The following is an 18,150-nucleotide window of genomic DNA, read 5'->3' as shown; positions in this document are numbered from 1 at the left end:
CCATTAGTTAATGTGTAAGTAAAATCTTATGGCTAATGTGAATGTACATTGTGATCTTTCGGGGTGGACAGCAGCAGGAGAACGTGGAAGCAGCTGTGGTGGTGTAACCCCAGCTGGCAGCTCAGCCCCACAGCCATTTGCTCACTCCCCCCACGATGGGGGACAGAACTGGAAGGGTAAAAGTGAGAAAACTCCTGGGTTGGGATAAATGCAGTTTAACAGGTGAGGCAAACCAGGGGCCTCAGTGCCCACTCCCCATGGCAGGCAGGGGCTCAGCCATGCCCAGCCCAGCAGGGCTCCATCACCTGTGACAGTGACTGGGGAAGGCAAACACCATCACTGCAAACGTCCCCCCTTCCTCCTCCTGCCCAGGTTTCCATGCTGAGCTGGTGCCATATTATGGGATATCCCTGGCTCAGCTGGGGGCAGCTGTCCTGGCTGTGTCCCCTCCCAGCTCCTTGGGAGCCTCTTGCTGGTGGATGAGGAGCAGGAAAGCCCTTGGCTCTTTCCTGCTCCTCATCAGGATGGGGGTGCAGCCCACCCTCCAGTTTGTCCACACCAGAGACCTGCACACAGCATCTGTGGGGATAAACCTGAGCCCAGGGTGACACTGTTGGTTTTTTTCATCACTGGAAAGTCATCTTTAACCATTCATCCTGTGCAGTTGGTTCAGTGCTAATTTCCCCTTGACCTCTTCTGAAGTGGTTGGGGTGTGGGAATAAAATAATGATGCTGTCCACATCCTTTCCCCTTTAGGTATACACCTTGTTCTTCCTTTAAAAATCCCCAAACAAACAGCAAGAACGTGGAAATGAAAACCAGCTCCCTTTCTTATATACCTTTAAGTTCTTAAGGGTTATACCTGGGGCATTTTCCCAGAGAGGGTCAGAAATTTGCAGAGCACCTGTGAGGTCTCGGACAGGCTGAACTCTTCCTGCCCTCCCCTAATCCTTGGCTGCAGTGTCCTGGTACCCACTCCAGGCACAGAAAGTTGGGCATCACCCCATCCTCAGCACAGCTACAGAGCTGGGCTCAGGCATGCCCAGAAGGGGAGGAACCTTAAATATATCTGCTCTGAACCTTTCAGCCTTTTGCTCCGGGTGCAATTGATTTGGGGCTAATTGAAAGCAGGTTTTGGCAGTGCTGTGGCAGAACCCTCTGACACAAACTTCAAACAACAGCTATCATATTAAAGTTGCTTAGAAAACATCACCTGCTCCATGGTCTGAGATGGCAGAGAGCCCTGGAAAGCTTTGAGTGCTCATACTGAAGAAAACTGTTTATTATCTTGTGTTGCCAGAGCAGGACTACCTGGTGTGGAACATCCTGTGATGGAAGAGCTGGTGAAACATTTGTTTCACGTGGGGTCAGAGACACGACACTGCTGTGGAGCCAGGGATGGGGCAGAGCTGGCCATCAGCTCCAGCCCAAGGCATTCCATGGGAAACCCCCGTGCAAAGCCTTTCCTGTCTTTGGTCCTGCTGACCTGGATGGGCTTTGCTTTCCCTCAGAGCTGTTCAGAGTTGCTGCTGGCACTGGGGGGTGTTTTTCTGTCTGTGGCAGGGACCCTCAGCTTTCCAGGGTTCCTTGCAGCCTCTGTGCTGGTAAATAGAGCAGGCTCTGTGCCAGCCAGTGACCAGATGCAGCTGTTGGCAAAGACAAGGCAAGGGTGCTTCCCTCTGGGGTTTTAAATCTTGCTCTGGAGGAGTGGGAAGGCTGTGCAAGAGGGCAGCAGATGAAAAATTCCTCCCTGCTGTGTTTTTGGTCTGGTCTCTGCAGAGGGGCCTGCTGGTCTGGCCATGGCAGCACAGCCTGAGCCCCCAGGGCTGTGGGACATGGCAGGGCGTGCAGGGTGGTGCTGCTTCCTCAGGTGCCTTGCAGGCAAGCTGCAGGTGTGTCCCTCCACAGCAGGTGGGGAGAAGATGCCTTCAGACCTTTGTGCAGCCCTCAGCATGTGCAGGCTGGGTGGGCACTGCATCCCTTGGGCATCCAGAGTGTGGCCAGGCAGCTCCCCTGCCCACCAGGGATCCCTTCTGGCCCTGCCCCACATCGTGGTGCCAGTGATGTCTGCTGGAAGGAGCCTGCTGCAGGCTGGTTTCCTCACCAGCTCCATCACTCCTGCTGCGTGTAGAGCTTATTGGGTACCACTGCCAAATGATTTATATCATTTCTAGCAAGCCTTGAAATCAAGGTGCACCAGACACCTGCTTCTCACGCAGCTGCCCCAGAACCACGGTGCTGTGCTGTGCCTCAGGGCCCAGTGAGGTGTGTTACCCTGAGCTGCAGACTTCACAGCTTGCACGGGGCTGTGCTGCCTCTCCTGGCCTGTGCTGGGGCACTGGCTGGAGGAAGGGGCAGAGCTGGGGTTGTGGTGGGGCTGAGCTTCCCAGCAGGGGCCTGGGGGCAGCGTGGGCACTGCACGGGTCAGCACAGCAGAGCCCTGGCTCTAGTGGAGGCTTTTAGGCATTTCCCTTAATAGGTTTCAAACACAACCACCATCAGTCCCTCCACAAAGAGAAAGTCTTCATTATGCAAATTCTCATCTTAAAGCTTTATTCATGTGCTTCCTGGCAGGCTTTCCTTTAATCTCAAGAGCGAGATTGCTTGGAATTACCATACACCCTTGTTAATTGCATTAAAAAAAAAATTCAGCAGAGGTTGTTTTTGCCATAATCAAGAGTGATTTTTGATTAGTACTTCTGAAAATCAAAATGTTTCACTGAGAACAGAGAGCAAGGACAGCAGCATTCCCTCATCCCCTGCAAGGAGCAGGGGTCAATCCCAGCTGGGGGAATGTGTCCCACTGCTCTTGACTGGTTGTGCCCTGGGCAGGATTGCTGTACCCCAGCATCAGCTGTTGGTCCCACTGCTGGGGCGAGTGCAAGGGGCTGTTTCTCCCACACTTTGCTTCCCAGCAGAGCCCCTCCACCCTTTGCCCTGGTGGGCTGCTGACAGCTTGTTTGTGCAGGGCAGCCAGTCTTCCCTGGCAGCAGCTGAGAGATAGATTGGAATTCAAAGTCTGCTTTTTGAGGCAGAGCTACCTTGAGGAGGAGGTGTGTGCTGAGGAGGCAGCCTGGCCTCTGTGCAGGGAGCAGTGCAGCTGCACAGGAGCTGCCCTTGGCCACCTGCTCCAGCAGCAGTGCTGTGACCAGAGACTGTCTGTGACACCCCAGCTCTGAGGGGCACTGCTCTCCCTACACACATGGAGCTGTGCTTTGGCCTTAGCAGCCAGCAAGAATTTGGGATTCACCAGTAAATTTCCCTCCCATTTGGCAGTGGCTGGGACCGGTTCCCAGACAGCAGTGGGGGAGGCATTGGTGATTCCAAAGCCGTGCTCTGTCCTGGCTGGGATCTGCTCTGGCTGGTGGTGGTGTGCTGCCACCTGCCCCAGGAGGGGTCCCTGGGCACACTCAGTGCTGCAGCAGGGCAGACCCATGCCCACGGGGGAGCAGCCATGTACTCCCCACAGGCTTTTGGGCTGTGTCTGTGCTGACATGGCAGAAACCCCTCTGTGAAAATGCTGCCCAGAGGTCCAGCCACACAGCTCTGCTCCCAAACCCTCCTTCCCCAGCGCCCTGCCCAGAGGTCCCAGCACAGCTGTGGGTGCCCACCCTCAGGCCCACCCACCCATCTGTGTGTGCCATCATCATAACTTGGAGCAAAGAGATGGGGTTGGTCCCTGGGGACACCCTTTGGCTACCCAGTGCTTGCTCTCCTGCTTTCCTCCTGCTCCCCCACCCTCTGTGTCGCTCCTGAGGTGGCTGCAGTGCCCACCCAGCTGCACCATGGCAGTCAGGCACTTGGAATTACTTTCTGCTGCCCTTGTACCTGCTTTGCATTCTCCCGTAATCTCCCGGGCTGTCAATCTCGTGCTGTTGCAGCTCTCTATTCCCAGGGAAGCCAAACACACATATCCTGCACAAAGAGATCCGTGGGCTGCTGCTAAAAATGGAAAACACCTCGCTCTGAGAGCTGCAGACGGCCTGGCAATATCCTGGGTGTGAATTATGATACTGTAATTCAAGCTTTGTCAAACAGAGGGGCTTAATTAGAATATATATATAATTGTAAAAACTAAAAAGCTGACGAGTACAATTGTGTGTTTGAGCTGCCTGCTACAGAAAATAATGAGGAGAGAATACATTAAGGCACAAAAACCTTCTACCTTCAAAGAGCAGCTAGCTCTGATTAAAAATACCCCCGGCAAGGCGAGGGGACTCAGCAAGAGCTGGGGGAGTTTGCAGTGCTCTCACCCCTGTTACACAGCTTCTGCTGGACACAGCTGCAGCCTTGGGGTCCCCCCACCTCCCCATTCTGGCTTTGGGGGATTCATATTGGGTGCCCTGTGATGTCCCAGCTTGGTCTCTGTGGATTGCCAGATTAAATAAAACTATGGAAAACATATCTCATTTGCCTACTCCCCCCTCACCATGGAGCTGCAGTCCATTGGGTGTCCCACTGCCCTTGGCTGGGGGCACACAGGGCTGCAATTGCCCCCAGTTGCCCCAGGGGATGTGTGTTTTCTCCCAGCAGCCAAAGAGCAGAGTTCTTTCAAATACCCAGTGCAAGGGTAGGGAAAAAATGACCCAAACTAGCCTGGTCATCATCCCTTACTGCTCCAGCACTGAGCAGCCAGCAAAGGGGGGTTTTGTGTGTCACTGCTGTTGTGGCCCTGTAACAGGTTGGAGGTGGGGATGTCCTGTGGGGACGGTGACATGGCAGGGCATACACAGCCCTGACTCTGCTTCATGGGCATCACGGACAAAACTGCTGCAGCTCAGCAGCTCCTGAGTGCTGATGTGTAGGAATGGGCCCCAAGCTCTCCTGAAAAGTATAAACCCTTACTGTAAATACACTCTGTGCTGTGCCTGAGTTCCCATCAGAGGGCTTTGGGAGCACCACTCCTGCAGTGACTGTGGAGCAGTGTCAGGGTCCCAGGAGCAAAGGGATTGCTCAGGACAGACCAGGGAGTGGCAGTGCTGCCTCCAAAAAACTGCATGTGCACTGTAAACACACCTACCAAGAGCTGGTGGGGTTTCCAGTGTCTGGCCATGAAGCACCAGATTTGTTACCACTCAATAACAGAGTAAAAGAATGAGGAGAGCATTCCAGTCTTACCTGTTGGAGCAAGCAGGGGAGTTTGTGTGCCTGTGACAGCAGTGCTCAGGTATTGATCTATAAAAGGTCTAATACATCTCTGCAACACCCTTTGCATGAGATACAGATGTTAGCTTCAATTAACTGGCAATCTCTTATTAATCCTTGCTGACACCTGGGTGATCTGGAAAAGGATGTTGGTTGGCCAGGGCAGCGTTGGGGAAGCCCTGGGTACCAGGCTGTGCCAAGCACTGCAGCTCCATGGGAGGGTTTTACTGGGCAGTTCAGTGCATCCGCAGTTTGCCCAGCCCTCACTTGGGCAGCACTGCCACCTCTCCCACCAGGGCAGGGAAAGCCCCAGAGTCCAGCCCAGGACTCTCCAGCAGTTGTTGTTTAGCTCAGCCCCATGAGGATGGAGGGCCCTGAGCACCTCCCCCCCCTTGGGGCCAGCTGGCTCTTTGGAGAGGGGTTTTGGAAGGGGCACCTTCCTCTCATCCTGGGCAGAGTTGCCAAGGGAGCTGTCACCAAACCCAGGGGGGCTCTAAGTCCAGTGAGCCCCTCAAAGCCAAGTGGAGAGACCCCATTTTTTGGGACACTGTGTTCCCTGCTGGGCCCCTGTCCCCACAGGGGGGACATCTCTGTGCAGCCCCACAAGCCCCAGAGCCCTCCATTAGAGCGTGTGAGCTGCACACAGCCCACAGCTGTCCCCTCCTGACTGAGGCAAAGCGTGGGCAGGACACACTGACACGGGGCTCAGCGTGCAGCAAGTCAGTGCCTTGATATTGACTTAGTCATGGAGAGCAGAGGGAGAGGGAAGGGAGGCTCCTGGCATTCTGCTGTGAGTTGGTGCTGCCACCACGTCCCTCCTGCCAGCTCACATGGTGACAGAACATTTTCCTCCTTCGGGCTGGGAACGCTTCTCATCCCACCAGAGAGGCAACGTGGGTTTCCCCTTCTGCCTATTTTTAAGCATGCTTTTATATAGAAAGAAACAAATGGTGGAGTCCTGTTAGTTCCTGGAAATCCAGCAAAGACTGGGGAAAAGCCATTCTGGGGAAGGAAGACTGCACAGAATTGTCAGACTGACAAGGCTGGGGCAGTTGGCCAGCACAGTGATGAGTGTGTTGACTCTCTGCAGGGCTGTTGGTGGTTTGGCAGCCCCCCCTGCAAGCCCTGGAGCTGGGCAGGTGTTTTCCAGCACTGTGGATGGTCTTGCACATTTTTGACTGTGCTCCTTCACACTGACAGACCACTTGTTTGCTCTGCAGCTTCCCCCAGGCTGTCAGAGCAGGACAGCAATGCGTGTCTAACCATGCCACTATTTCACCAGCAATAAGGCCCAAGAGGGAAAGATTTTGGGAAGGGAGGAGAGAGGTGTGGAGGGAGGCTGAGGGTGGCAGACACAGCCCTGCTGTGCTGAGCAGGGGCTCTTCCATGTGCCTCTCCCTGTGGGTTTCACAGGGACGTTCCCTGCCTCGCCTGCTGCTGGCCGTTCCTCCGGGCTCACAGGGAGGTGCTGGCATCATTCAGCTCGATGGGAAACCCAGCGTGGGCTGGGACACTCATCCTGTACACACCCCCTCCAGCGGCTCCTAACTCCAGCCTTTGCTGGGAGGAGAAACCCACAGCGCCTTTCCAGCCCCTGCTCACAGCTCACATCCATCCCCTCAGGGCTGCCGAGGGTTTCACAGGCAGCAGATGAGATGGGAGGTGATGTGTGAGTGAGAGGAACCCGAGCTGCAGCTGCTGCAGTACTTAGTGAGCACTCTCAGTGAAGTTTTTCACTGAAACGCTGATACCTGCTTTGTGATGGACTGGTGCCTCCCCATTGTTATTGTCCTTGTCAGTAAAGCTTTAAATTTATTCATGAAGCACGCTGGAGCTCAGGTGGCAATAGCTAAATCCATTTAGCAGTAGGAATAAGAGGAAAGCCATTTTAATGTTCTCTTGCAGTGCTGCAGTACTTAGCAAACCCAAAGGATATTAATTACTCAGCATGCTCCGAGATGTAAAAGCATGAATTTATCAAGACAAATACATTCAGAACTAGGGTAAGTCAACAGTAATTAATGCCATGCAAAAAAGAGACTGAGAAAGGAAGGATTAGCTGGCCTTGTTGCAGGAGAACATGATGTAGCCCTGAGTTATCCCTGGGCTGTGGGACTGGAGTTGTGGTGAGGCATCTCTAACAAAAAAATCTGCCTGTGCCTGTCACGTATATCCCTGGGATGGGGGTTTCATCCTGGTTCACATTTCCAAGGCAGAATGATGCAGGCTGCCTCTGAAATGCTAAGTCGTGCTTGGCAGCCAGCAACAGCTTTTTTATGCAAAGCCTTTGATGTTGGAAGGCACTTGAGAAGAAGAGGGGCATGGGACTTTTTTGTTTGCCACCGAATTTGTCTGCACTGTCCCAATGTTTAATGGAGTTCAGCAAGCACATAGTCATGAGCACAGGCAGAGATGAGTGGCAGCTCAAGAGATGAATTGGTAGATTCTCCTTGACAAATCTAAGCCTAACATGCGCCTTTATACCATATCCATTAGGGCAGACAAATGGAAAATCCAGAGATGGCTGCTCTGCATTTAACAGTCAGGGCATTTGGAGAGGGCTGATGTCTTCCTCATCATCAGTGTTGGGTCAAGCTTGGAAAAAAACAGCAAAAAAGCAAAGCAATTTGAGCAAACAAGTCTAGCCATGCCTTATTTAGAGGTGGATTACTGTGTGTGGAGTGAGTACAGCCAGTGCTGATGCTTTGTCTCCAGGTCACGGGGATGGCACAGATGACTTCAACCTAGAGGATGCCCTGTTGGACCCCGTCACCAGGAGACGTGAGTCACATTTCTGCACTGCTTTAAAGAGGGGAAAACAGATAGATGTGAATAGATGCAATTTGTTCTTTGGGACCTGATGCTGGTGGCAGGGTGGTAGAGGATACAGCTGCCTCATCCTCTCTGCCTGGGAGACTCAGGGTCTGGGTTGCACAGGGGGAGCTGGGGACAGTCCTGGAGAAGCTGCCTGCTGCCCTTTGCTTGCTGGCTCCTGTGAGAGCCACGGAGGCCCAGCACACAGTGCTCTGAGGCAGCAGTGGCACAGAGCTTGCCCTTCTGGCTCCTTTCCTGCCTCAGCAGTGCCTAGCAGCAGCCCTGGAGCCATCGTGCAGTCCCTCCCCAGCTCGCTGGCACTGCTGGCCCCTGCCCTGCTGCCACTGCAGTGTGGTGCCCAGGAAAGCTCACGGTGCCCAGGGGCACTGCTCTGCCTCACTGGGGTTCCAGTGTCAAAGCAAACTCACTTCCTCAGGGGTGCCCCACTGCTGGCAAGCAGCATTCACTATTTTGGTGTTTTACACCCCAAGGACAAAACCTAACTGCCAGCACAGCAGCTGAGGGATGGGAGGAGGCTCATCTCCCTCCCTGGGAAATGTCACCTGCCTTACCCCAGTGCTGAGCCCAAGGCCACTGTGCACCCACACACATCTCTGGCTCCATTTGCTCCCCAGCCACGGGGATGCTGTGGCAGAGCTGCAAATGCCAGCACCCAGAACCCCTCACTGCCCAGCACTCCCCACACAGCTCATGGTGGCTGTCCCCAGACCCAGCACCTGGCAGGGCAGCAGTGGGAAATGCTCCATGAGCGATGCCAGGCTCTGGGATGGGGCAGAACATACCCACCTGTACGGAAGGGAAAGCTGTAACACTGTTTGCAGCCTCTTGTGCTGCAGTCTAACAGCAGAGGGACACTTGTGCTGCTTTACCTTGGAGTTTGTGTGGAATAGAGGGTGCTCTCTGCAACTCTCCTGCGTGGGACAGGCCATGGGCTGTCAGACTTGGTCACAGGGCTCATGCAGCTCATCTAGGGTTTTGCAAAGCCCTTTAATGCAGCATGTGAGGAGACCTGGTTAGAAATGCCTGATGGCCACCTCAAGTGCAGGGAAGGTGGTGTTCTCCAGGCTGGAGTCCCTGCAGTGAGGGAAGGGAAGGGGCAGCACTGTCCCCATGGTCTCCCCACGTGCTGCATCCCACTCTGCATTCATGTCAGCCCCAGAAAAAAGCAAACCAAGGGTCTGGAGTTGGGTCACATCAAACCACAGCAGCACACTGGAAATGAAGCCCAGCAACACCACTCCAGTCTAATGGAAATTAATGGGAATGGAGCAGCCACAGCTCTTGCTCATCATTTATTCATATACTTGGTAATGCCAGCCACTATTAATAGGCAGTGGTTCCCATATTGCTCCCTCCCTCCCCCCTCAGTGGCTGTAGCTTGTTTTAGCCCAGAAGCACCTGGGGGGCTGGGATCTGAGTATCAGGGTGTCACTGACAGCCCTCCAGCTGACAGGGAACTCCTGTGCACAGCACAGCACAGCACAGGAGATTGTCTGTCATTGGCCTGCCTGACCAGCCAGGGACACCAGAGCACTGGCACCTCCCTGCTGGTTCCCACACTGGTGTGTGCAGTGCCTGCCCTTCCCTGCCTGCTGCTCATCCCAGAGCCTTGGGACAGATTGCTGCAGCTCCCTGCTCCCCTCCAGCTGGGCTGGGATGCTGGCTCAGCTCCAGGCAGCACTGGGCTCCATTTCACCATGGGCTGTCCTGATCCCTGTGGCCACACACTGTGTGCAGGGTGTTTGTTCATGGCCCTGTACCCTGAGTTTACAAATGCAGATATCAGAAATCTGTGCTGAAATCTTTGCCATTCATTCTCAATCCAGAGGTGACATTTTTGGTGATGCCTGTGACTAACACTTTTCCTCCCCATCTCTTTTGTCACAGCCACTCCCAAGAGCCCCAGGAAGCCAGCAGGTGGGACAGGTGGGACAGGTGAGACCTCCTGGCATGCTCCCATCTCAGCTCAGTGTGGGGTGCACTTCCCCTGGGGCTGAACTGTGAGAGCCCCCATGGGCTGCCCCTGTGTGGCTGAGTGCTGCTGCCCCAGCAGCTGCTTTGGGACCCCTTCACTTGCCCATGGGGAAGCTGGAGCTGTGTGTGCACCTGCACTGTTCCAGTGTGACCAGAGAAATGCAATATTGATATTTCTGTCCATGCTGAGGGTAAGTGGAATTTACAACCAAGGCAGAATTTTGCACACTTTGCAGTATCCTAATGGAGAAGACACAAATCACTGCTCACCTACACAAGAGCTTTTGTTCCTGTCTGCATGACACCTGCTAGCTTTCCTTCCAAAAGGAAGTCCAGAGGACATTTTCCTTCCTTTTTTTTATTCCAAGATATCCCCAGCCTCCATAGAAAGTACCATCTTGGTGACACTTACCCATCCAGGGGAGAACGGGTCTCTCACTGTTGGTGCACATCAGATGTGGTCTGGCCAGCTCCCAGCAGTGCCATGGTTGAGCAAGCTCCCTTCAATTCATACGAGTTTTGTTGCCAGCAGCTCCTCTGGCTGAGTTCTGGCCAGAGTCCCTGTTAAATATAGCACAGCCACAGGAGCTGAAGGGTTGCTCAGTCCCACTGGGGGAGCCTGCAATAAACTGCATCAGAGGAGTGCTGAGAAGTAAATCCACTCAGCCCTGCATGAGGGTCTTGGCACAGATTTAAGCAAATTCAACTGTCTGGCTCCTTGGCCACCATGGTCTTTGGTAGGGACAAGAAGAGCCAAGTGCCAGAGGCACACACAGGGCTTCAGTGCTTGGATTGCAGCCCAAAGGAGAGGTTGTTCCATCCAGTGAACTCCCCCTGGGAAATGGACACACTGGCTTTGCCTCAGCCAGTTGCTTCTTCCCCAGGGAGTGTTTTTGTGTGAGTGATAGCCCTGGGAGGCTCCTGCAGTAGGTTCCTGTGCCCTGGCCCCTCTCTGTGCTGCCCTGCTCAGCTCAAGGTCACTCACGGGCAGCTGCACCGGGAGCAGTGTCCCAGCCACTGGCTCAGTTCCACTGCCCCTTCTCATCTCCCCAGCCCTCAGGAGATGCTGCAGGTACCAGCAGGACTCCCCCAAAATGAATTACTCAGGGATTTCTGGGGCTGGGCAGCAGCCACAGCTTGGATGGGGACGCTGGAATGGTGCCAGGCTTTCCTGAAGCCTTTGTGATAGGCCACAATTGAGCAGCAGAGTGGCTGGATGCCCTTTCCAGCTCCAGCCTGGCATGGGAGGCCCTGGCAGTGGTGCAGCACCATTGCACAACACCCACAGAGCAGGGTGTGTGCCAGCAGCCTTGTGCTGCCCCCACAAACAGCAGTGTAACCATCCCTTCTCTCCTGCAGAATTGGATCTGGCAGATTTCTTTGACACGCCTGTGGAGACAACCACCAAGCCAGCCAGGCCCACTCCCAAGCCCTTCCCCAGGCCAGGGAAGCCAGGTGAGGCAGAGCCCCTCCCTGCAGGCCCAGCATCCATCCCAGGGCACCCCGAGGGAGGGGTGTCCCCATGCCAGCTGGGATTGTCTTACAAAGTCGGATGTAAGACTTTGCACGGCTGCTTTGTTGATGTTGGGATGGCTGTACACCCTGCTCATACACCTAATTAACAGGCAGGTATTTTATTACATTGTATTAACTGGGTGACTTGTCTGCACTTTGGTATTCTGGGCTTGCTGAGTTTCCAGGCTCCTGCAGGAAAGGTGGAGGTGTTGAACTGCTGGAACATGGCCCTGGCCACAAACCAGAGCTCTGAGCTGGCCCAGGCAGCCCCAGTGTCCCAGCAGGGTGGGGGTTTCTCCTCAGCACTCATCTGAACCCACCTTTCAGAGGATAACAGCATTTTGGTTTTTTTTTTCCTCCCTTCAGACACTGGCTTTTGGGATGTCATCCGCACCACCACCACCAAGCAGCCAAAAACTACAAGAGCCCCTCCTAAGCATAACCCAGGTGAGCATCATCCCCACAGCCCCTGCTGCTTCTGTCAGCTCATCCCCACAGCCCCTGCTGCTTCACTCCAGCTCTGCTGCTGGCACAGGGGAGAATTTGGGATGTGCCAGGGTGGTGGCACTGCCCTCGTCCTGGTATTTCCAACCTCTGGTCTTTTTGCTCACCTGAGACATCTCAAGAAAAAAACAACTATCAAAAACCACAGAGAAGACAGGACATCTGAGCATTACCCTGCATTTCCCAGGGGACCTCAGTGGTCTCTGGACCATGCTTCATTCCCATGCTTGCTGGAAGGCTGTGGGCTCATTGTGCTCCCTGTCATGGCACAGCCCTGTTGGGCTCCACTGGCAGACACCCACAGGCTCAGGGCACCCTGTCAGCTGGGCATTGTGCTGCCTGCCCAGGCTGGGTTTTGGTTGGAATCAGAATAAACTCAGGAGAGCACTGGTGGGAGGGCACAGTTGGCTCTGTACTGGGCTTTTAGCTGCTGTTTGTCAGGGACAATATCCTCTGTCAACCAGGCAGCTCAGGGGACCAGCTGAGCATTCACAGAGGAAAATAACTCCAAAGAATCAAGCCACAGCCATTCCAGCCAGCCCATGAGCACAGTACAGCCACCTCCCTCCCCTCACTGGCTGGGCCCTCAGGGCACCAGTTTGGCTCTGACTTGTCCTCCTGGCCTCATTTATCTGATTGCCTGGCACTCCAGCCATGGGGACCCTGTTTCTGCAGGAAGGACAAGGTATTCCCCAGCACAGCAATGTGGGGACATGGAACAGGATGGGTTTGGAAGATCTGCCATGAGGCCCCATAGCAGAATTGGGAAATGCTTGTGTCTGGAGCTTCATCTCTTTCAACAGTGGTTTTCCCTGATTAATTAATTAATTTCAGAACTCCTCAGCCTATCACCACATTGCTAACCCTGGTCTTGTTTTCTAGAAAAGGATCCTATGGATTTTGACTTGGCTGATGCCCTTGATGATAAGAACGATAGGAAAGATCCTGGGAGGCCGGATGTAAGGCCAGGTGAAGGTAGGCTGACCTCTCCTCTCTGTCCTGCTTGCTCCAGCCCTGCTGTTCCCTGAGACCTGCAGGAGATCCTTCCCAGCCTGACACCATTCCCCCTAAAAGATGGGAAAAAGAGAAACAGGTGCTGCCTGGTCCAAAGTCCAGTCCTGCCTGCTCAGAGTGGGGGCATTTCCAGAGGCATCCTGATCCTGGGGAGGAAAGGAGCCTCTTCCAGGGAGGGGGGCTCTTCCTAACAACTTGCTCTGTGTCTATGTGCAGGTTTTTTCCCCCAGGGTCTCTTCTGATCCATTAAGTTGCAGTGGTTGTGTTGAGTTCCCCAATCCCCAAACCCAACAGCTCTTTAGCCAAGGGCATGGGCTGCTGGGGTTCACACTCACTGCCAAGGTGTAAATCTAGAGCAGGCTCAGGTCCTGGCCTAACACACCCTGTGGGCTGGGAGGGATCTTTTTCCATCTCTGAAGTACTCCAGTGAATGAATCATTTGTCTGTGAGGATTGTTCCCCTGAGCACTGGAGCTGGGAAGCAGACTTTGCACGGCTGCTTTATTGATGTTGGGATGGCTGTACACCCTGCTCACATGCCTAATTAACAGGCAGGTATTTTATTACATTGTATTAACTGGGTGACTTGTCTGCACTTTGGTATTCTGGGCTTGCTGAGCTTCCAGGCTCCTGCAGGAAAGGTGGAGGTGTTGAACTGCTGGAATGTGGCACTGGCCACAAACCAGCACACACATTCCCCCAGCACCACTGCTCCCTGCACTGCCTGGGACCTCTCCAGGCTCTGGCGTAGTCAGGGCTTTCATTCTTTTCACACTCCTTACTGAGCCCATAAATCTGGTTTTTGTGGTAAGCTGATGAATAAGGCAGTCTCTTCCAGTTAAGGCAAAGGAAATCCTTCCCAATGCTCAGCATCAGAGGAGGAGCCTTTTGCTGTCTCACTGTTGGGTCTCTGCTCCCATCACTCACCTTGTGCACCCCAGGGCTCCCCCTGGGGCTGCAGCTGAGACCTTCAACAGCACCACTCATTCAGCTGCAGATTCACAGACCCCATTTCTCTGTACTTATCCTGCATTAATTAGACTTCCCCACTACAAGGTAACTGTTTCATGTGTACCAAAACATGCTGTTGCTCAGTTTTTCCCCTGGACTGTTCTGTCCCTCTGGGAAAGATAAGAGTCAGCTCCTGCCTGCAGGACCCCAGGCCCAGCTGGTGCAGCCAGGGGCTCACTGATCCACAGCACACACAAACCACTTCTTCCTGCCTCCTCCACTCTCAGCCAAGGCTGGCCACCAAAACATTTAATGAACTCTTAAATTATCAGCCATCTGTGATTATCAGTCATCCTCACTCCTAAAAATCACCCATTTCAGTAAAAGAAATAATACAGTAGCATTTAAACTAGTCAGTTATTACCTCTTCTATGACCTTAAAGTAATTCAGGGTTAACATCTGGTAAGTGTGAGAGAAGCAGTACTACTTTTTGACCAGTCCCAGTTGCCAAGGGGGGATGGAGCAGCCTGTGATCCCAACCTCTGGCACAGCTGTGGCTCCCTCAGGTGCCAGCCACTGTTTGTTCCTGTTCCTTTTAAAGGGTTTTCAGACGATGACCTGGCCAGCATCGTGGATGGTGGCTACAGCCCAGACAAGAAGAAGGGTAAGTGCTGACCTAGGTATGGTTGTTTTCTGTAGCAGTCCTGGCTCAGGGCTACCCCAGCTCCTGGAAAGGGCCCTGTGCAGAGATGTGCTACCTCTGTGGTGGGGGCAAAAGGGATCTCAGCCATGGAGCCAAGGGAGAAGTTCTTGGCTTCTGTGGTCACTCTTGGTGCCAGCCACTGGAGATGCTTGTGTTTGATTCCATGGAGGCTCTGCAGCTCCAGCTGCCCCCAGGGCAGACAGGACCTGTGTCTCCCCATCACCCTGAGGGCACCCTGGTGCCATGCATGGCTACATGCCCTTGTTTGCTTTTCACCACATGATCACCAATGTCTGGAGCAAGGGGGAAATCCAACAACAACCGGATAAGCTGTTCACAAGGATCCACAGCATTAAATATTAAAAGCAGTCACATAAAGAGCTGAACACCATGAGCCTAATCAACATTTAATAAATCCCCGTGCCAAGGACAAGATGCATCAGAGGCATTAACACAACGCTGACCTGCTTCCATAAATTCACATGGAAGTGACTCGGCAAGGACTGCGCCTTCCAGGGGGAGCAGCTTCTCCTCCCAGCCCAGTTTCTCCAGGGAAGGTGATATCAAAACAGACTTCAATCCAATTGAGGGTTCCCTGATGTGATGGAGCTCAGCCAGTCACCTCCCTGTGATGGCACCCATGTGCTGTGTGACACTCTGACAGCCCTGCAGGTGTTCCCTTGACACTGAGCAGTGGGGCTGAGGGCAATTATGAGACACAGGCAGAGGTGCCCCATGCAGTGGATCCCACAAAATTCCCCACATGCACACACAGAGGGACAGGAGCAGCTTCAAATCTCTCAGAAGCAAACATGAGCAGCCCAGTGGAGTGTGGGGCAGCAGAAGCGCTGCAGCCCATGGTGGCATCTGCCCACGGCCAGGCCAAGGCTGCCCTGCCACTGTCGTGTGAGTCCCCTGGCTGTGAGCCCGGCAGCGTGGGGAGCAGAGGGCAGGGAGGTGCAGGGCACTGATGGATGGATGGATGGATTGTGTCTCTGCAGGTGCCAGCGGCAGCACCGACAACAACGACTACAGCGGAGGTGGGTGTGTCCGGGGGAGGGTGGGGCGGGAGGGAGCTGGGGGCGAGCGCCCGTCCCTGAGCTCTCCGTGTGCCCCGCAGTGGCAGAGACCGGGACGATCGCCGGCATCGCCAGCGGCCTGGCCATGGCGCTCATCGGGGCCGTCTCCAGCTACATCTCCTACCAGCAGAAGAAGTTCTGCTTCAGCATCCAGCGTGAGTCCTTCCCCCAGCACCCGGGGCACGCAGTGTCCCACCCTGAGCCCCGCTGCCATCTCCACCCAGTGCCCCCAGCTGGCAGAACAAAGCCCCAGCACAGGTCACTGAGCCCCCCAGGACAGCCTTTGCACAGACAGGAACCCAGCAGCAGTGGCAGCCCCAGGACCCACTGCCATCCCCAGGGCTCACCCTGCCCCTCACACCCCACACAAACACAGCCCCATGGCTCACACTGCCCTCACACCCCACACAAACACAGCCCCAGGACCCACTGCCATCCCCAGGGCTCACACTGCCCTCACACCCCACACAAACACAGCCCCAGGACCCACTGCCATCCCCAGGGCTCACACTGCCCTCACACCCCACACAAACACAGCCCCAGGACCCACTGCCATCCCCAGAGCTCACACTGCCCTCACACCCCACACAAACACAGCCCCAGGACCCACTGCCATCCCCAGGGCTCACACCCCACACAAACACAGCCCCAGGACTCACACTGCCCCTCACACCCCACACAAACACAGCCCCAGGACCCACTGCCATCCCCAGGGCTCACACTGCCCCTCACAGCCCAAGGCCAAACCATCAATACCAAACACAGAAAATACGAAAAAAAAATCCCACCCCAAATCTCAGCAAGCAGTAAGAACTCACTGGGATGCAGGGAAGGGAACAGGGGCAGTGTCTGCATCTGGGGCTTCAGCCCACTGCACCCTCAGCAGCTATGTGACAATCATTGCAGTAAACTGCAAATTAAGCAGCAAAACTCACCATAAAACACCTTTTGCACGAGCTGCCCCTTAAAGCTGCTTGGTGCAAGCATTGCAGCAGAGTCCTCACAGCCTCAGCCCACAACACTCACCTGTCCATGCTGGGCTCCTGCAGCTCTTTATGAGAGGGAAGTTACAGGCAGCTGAGTTACAAGCTCTTTTTCTAAATTATTCAATTGAAATCTCCTGTGAGTCCCATTTGCTCTAGGGAAAGGGTGTTTGGGGTTGGAAATTTCTGTTGGGATCGTGCTATTTTCCCAGTTGTGCCTGAAACAAACAGCATTTTGGTAAATTAGATCAGCAGGAAAAGTCAAATGAATGTGATGGAATGAAACACTCTTGTACATTCCCCCCACTTAAATGATATTTTGGCAAGAATAAATAATAAAAGAAATGGAGTAAAGGCTTTGATGAGGAGGGAGCTGAGAGACACAAAGCCCCAGAAAGGCAGCAGGAAATTAAAGTTAATTATAAAGGAGGATTAATTTAAGCCATCAGACATGGCATGCTGGGCTAATGTCAGGCCTTAGATGCATTGCAGTGCATGACAGAAATCTAAGAGTTGTCAGCCACTGCTTTTTATTGAAAAACATAAATTGCATTTGCTGTTACTCCAGCAAAACACATCTGACCACTCACTTGATGCACAGAGGAACAGGCTCACTTCTTTCTCTGTCCTTCAGCTTTGAGTCTCTTCAAGGAGCATTTGCTGGTGATTCCTCTAAAGCAGATGCACAGCACTGCCTAGAACTCTGCATCCCACTTTCTTTTCTTACACCTCACCTGGTACTCACCAGCCATGCCCTGGCTGTGGCTCAGCCTCCTCCTGTGCCTGGGCAGGGTGGCAGCTGTGCCTCTGCTGCCTCCACAGCTTGGCAGCTGCTGCCTGCAGTGTCCCTGCTGCCATGGGGGCTTTATGGGGGTGCAGAACCCTTTTCTCCTGTGTCTTGGAGGCAGCAGCTGCTCCATTGCTGCCCAAGGCTCCCACCACACTCCCTTGGCCTGGTCCTGGCACCATTCCCTGCCTCCCTCCTTCACTGGGAGATAGCAGTGAGCCCTGTCCAGAGCTGGTGGTGGGGCCCAGCCAGAACCTGCCACACCCTGAGCTATATTTACATGTGCAAACAAATTATAGATGCCTACAAAGTGTGATTGCCTCAGGCTTCATTTGCAGACCAGCACCTGAATCCCCTTCCCTGGTCCTTCTCCAATGGATACAACAGCTTGCACAGCACTCCCACCTCTGCCTTTCCCCACAGCTGTCCCTCAGAGGAGCTGCTGAGGATACCTGAGGTCCTTGGCACACCCCAGCCTCTCTTAATTCACCTCCAGCTCTAAGCTGGACCACCTCTTTCTCCTGCAGCCCCCTTTCTCCTGCCCACCCTCCTGCAGCCAGCCCTGCCCACCAGTGCCCAGCCTTACTCCATGGCCTCGGCTCCACTTGTTGATAACGTTGGGAACTTCTTTGCATTTAAATAAGGGACTTACTCGGGATT

The 18,150-nt window shown here is 54.1% G+C and overlaps 1 protein-coding gene across 5 annotated transcripts in view; it reads left to right on the top strand.

The window, feature by feature from the left end:
- The window catches only part of CD99L2 (CD99 molecule like 2), a 30,821-nt gene that overhangs the window by 7,574 nt on the left and 5,097 nt on the right, over window positions 1-18,150 (top strand). For 4 of the 5 annotated variants that reach the window (XM_063170519.1, XM_063170518.1, XM_063170520.1 and 1 more), the window contains exons 2-9: window positions 7,861-7,926; window positions 9,868-9,915; window positions 11,314-11,409; window positions 11,836-11,916; window positions 12,856-12,948; window positions 14,540-14,602; window positions 15,643-15,681; window positions 15,762-15,875. In XM_063170519.1, the coding sequence (XP_063026589.1) occupies window positions 7,861-7,926; window positions 9,868-9,915; window positions 11,314-11,409; window positions 11,836-11,916; window positions 12,856-12,948; window positions 14,540-14,602; window positions 15,643-15,681; window positions 15,762-15,875 (600 nt within the window). The remainder of the gene's footprint in view (window positions 1-7,860; window positions 7,927-9,867; window positions 9,916-11,313; window positions 11,410-11,835; window positions 11,917-12,855; window positions 12,949-14,539; window positions 14,603-15,642; window positions 15,682-15,761; window positions 15,876-18,150) is intronic. The other variant, XM_063170521.1, reaches the window with a different exon arrangement.

The sequence above is a fragment of the Melospiza melodia genome, chromosome 16, assembly GCF_035770615.1.
Source record: "Melospiza melodia melodia isolate bMelMel2 chromosome 16, bMelMel2.pri, whole genome shotgun sequence".
Lineage (NCBI taxonomy): Eukaryota > Metazoa > Chordata > Aves > Passeriformes > Passerellidae > Melospiza > Melospiza melodia.
The sequence above is the reverse complement of the archived record's forward strand: the minus strand, read 5'-3'. Positions and strand labels throughout refer to the sequence as shown.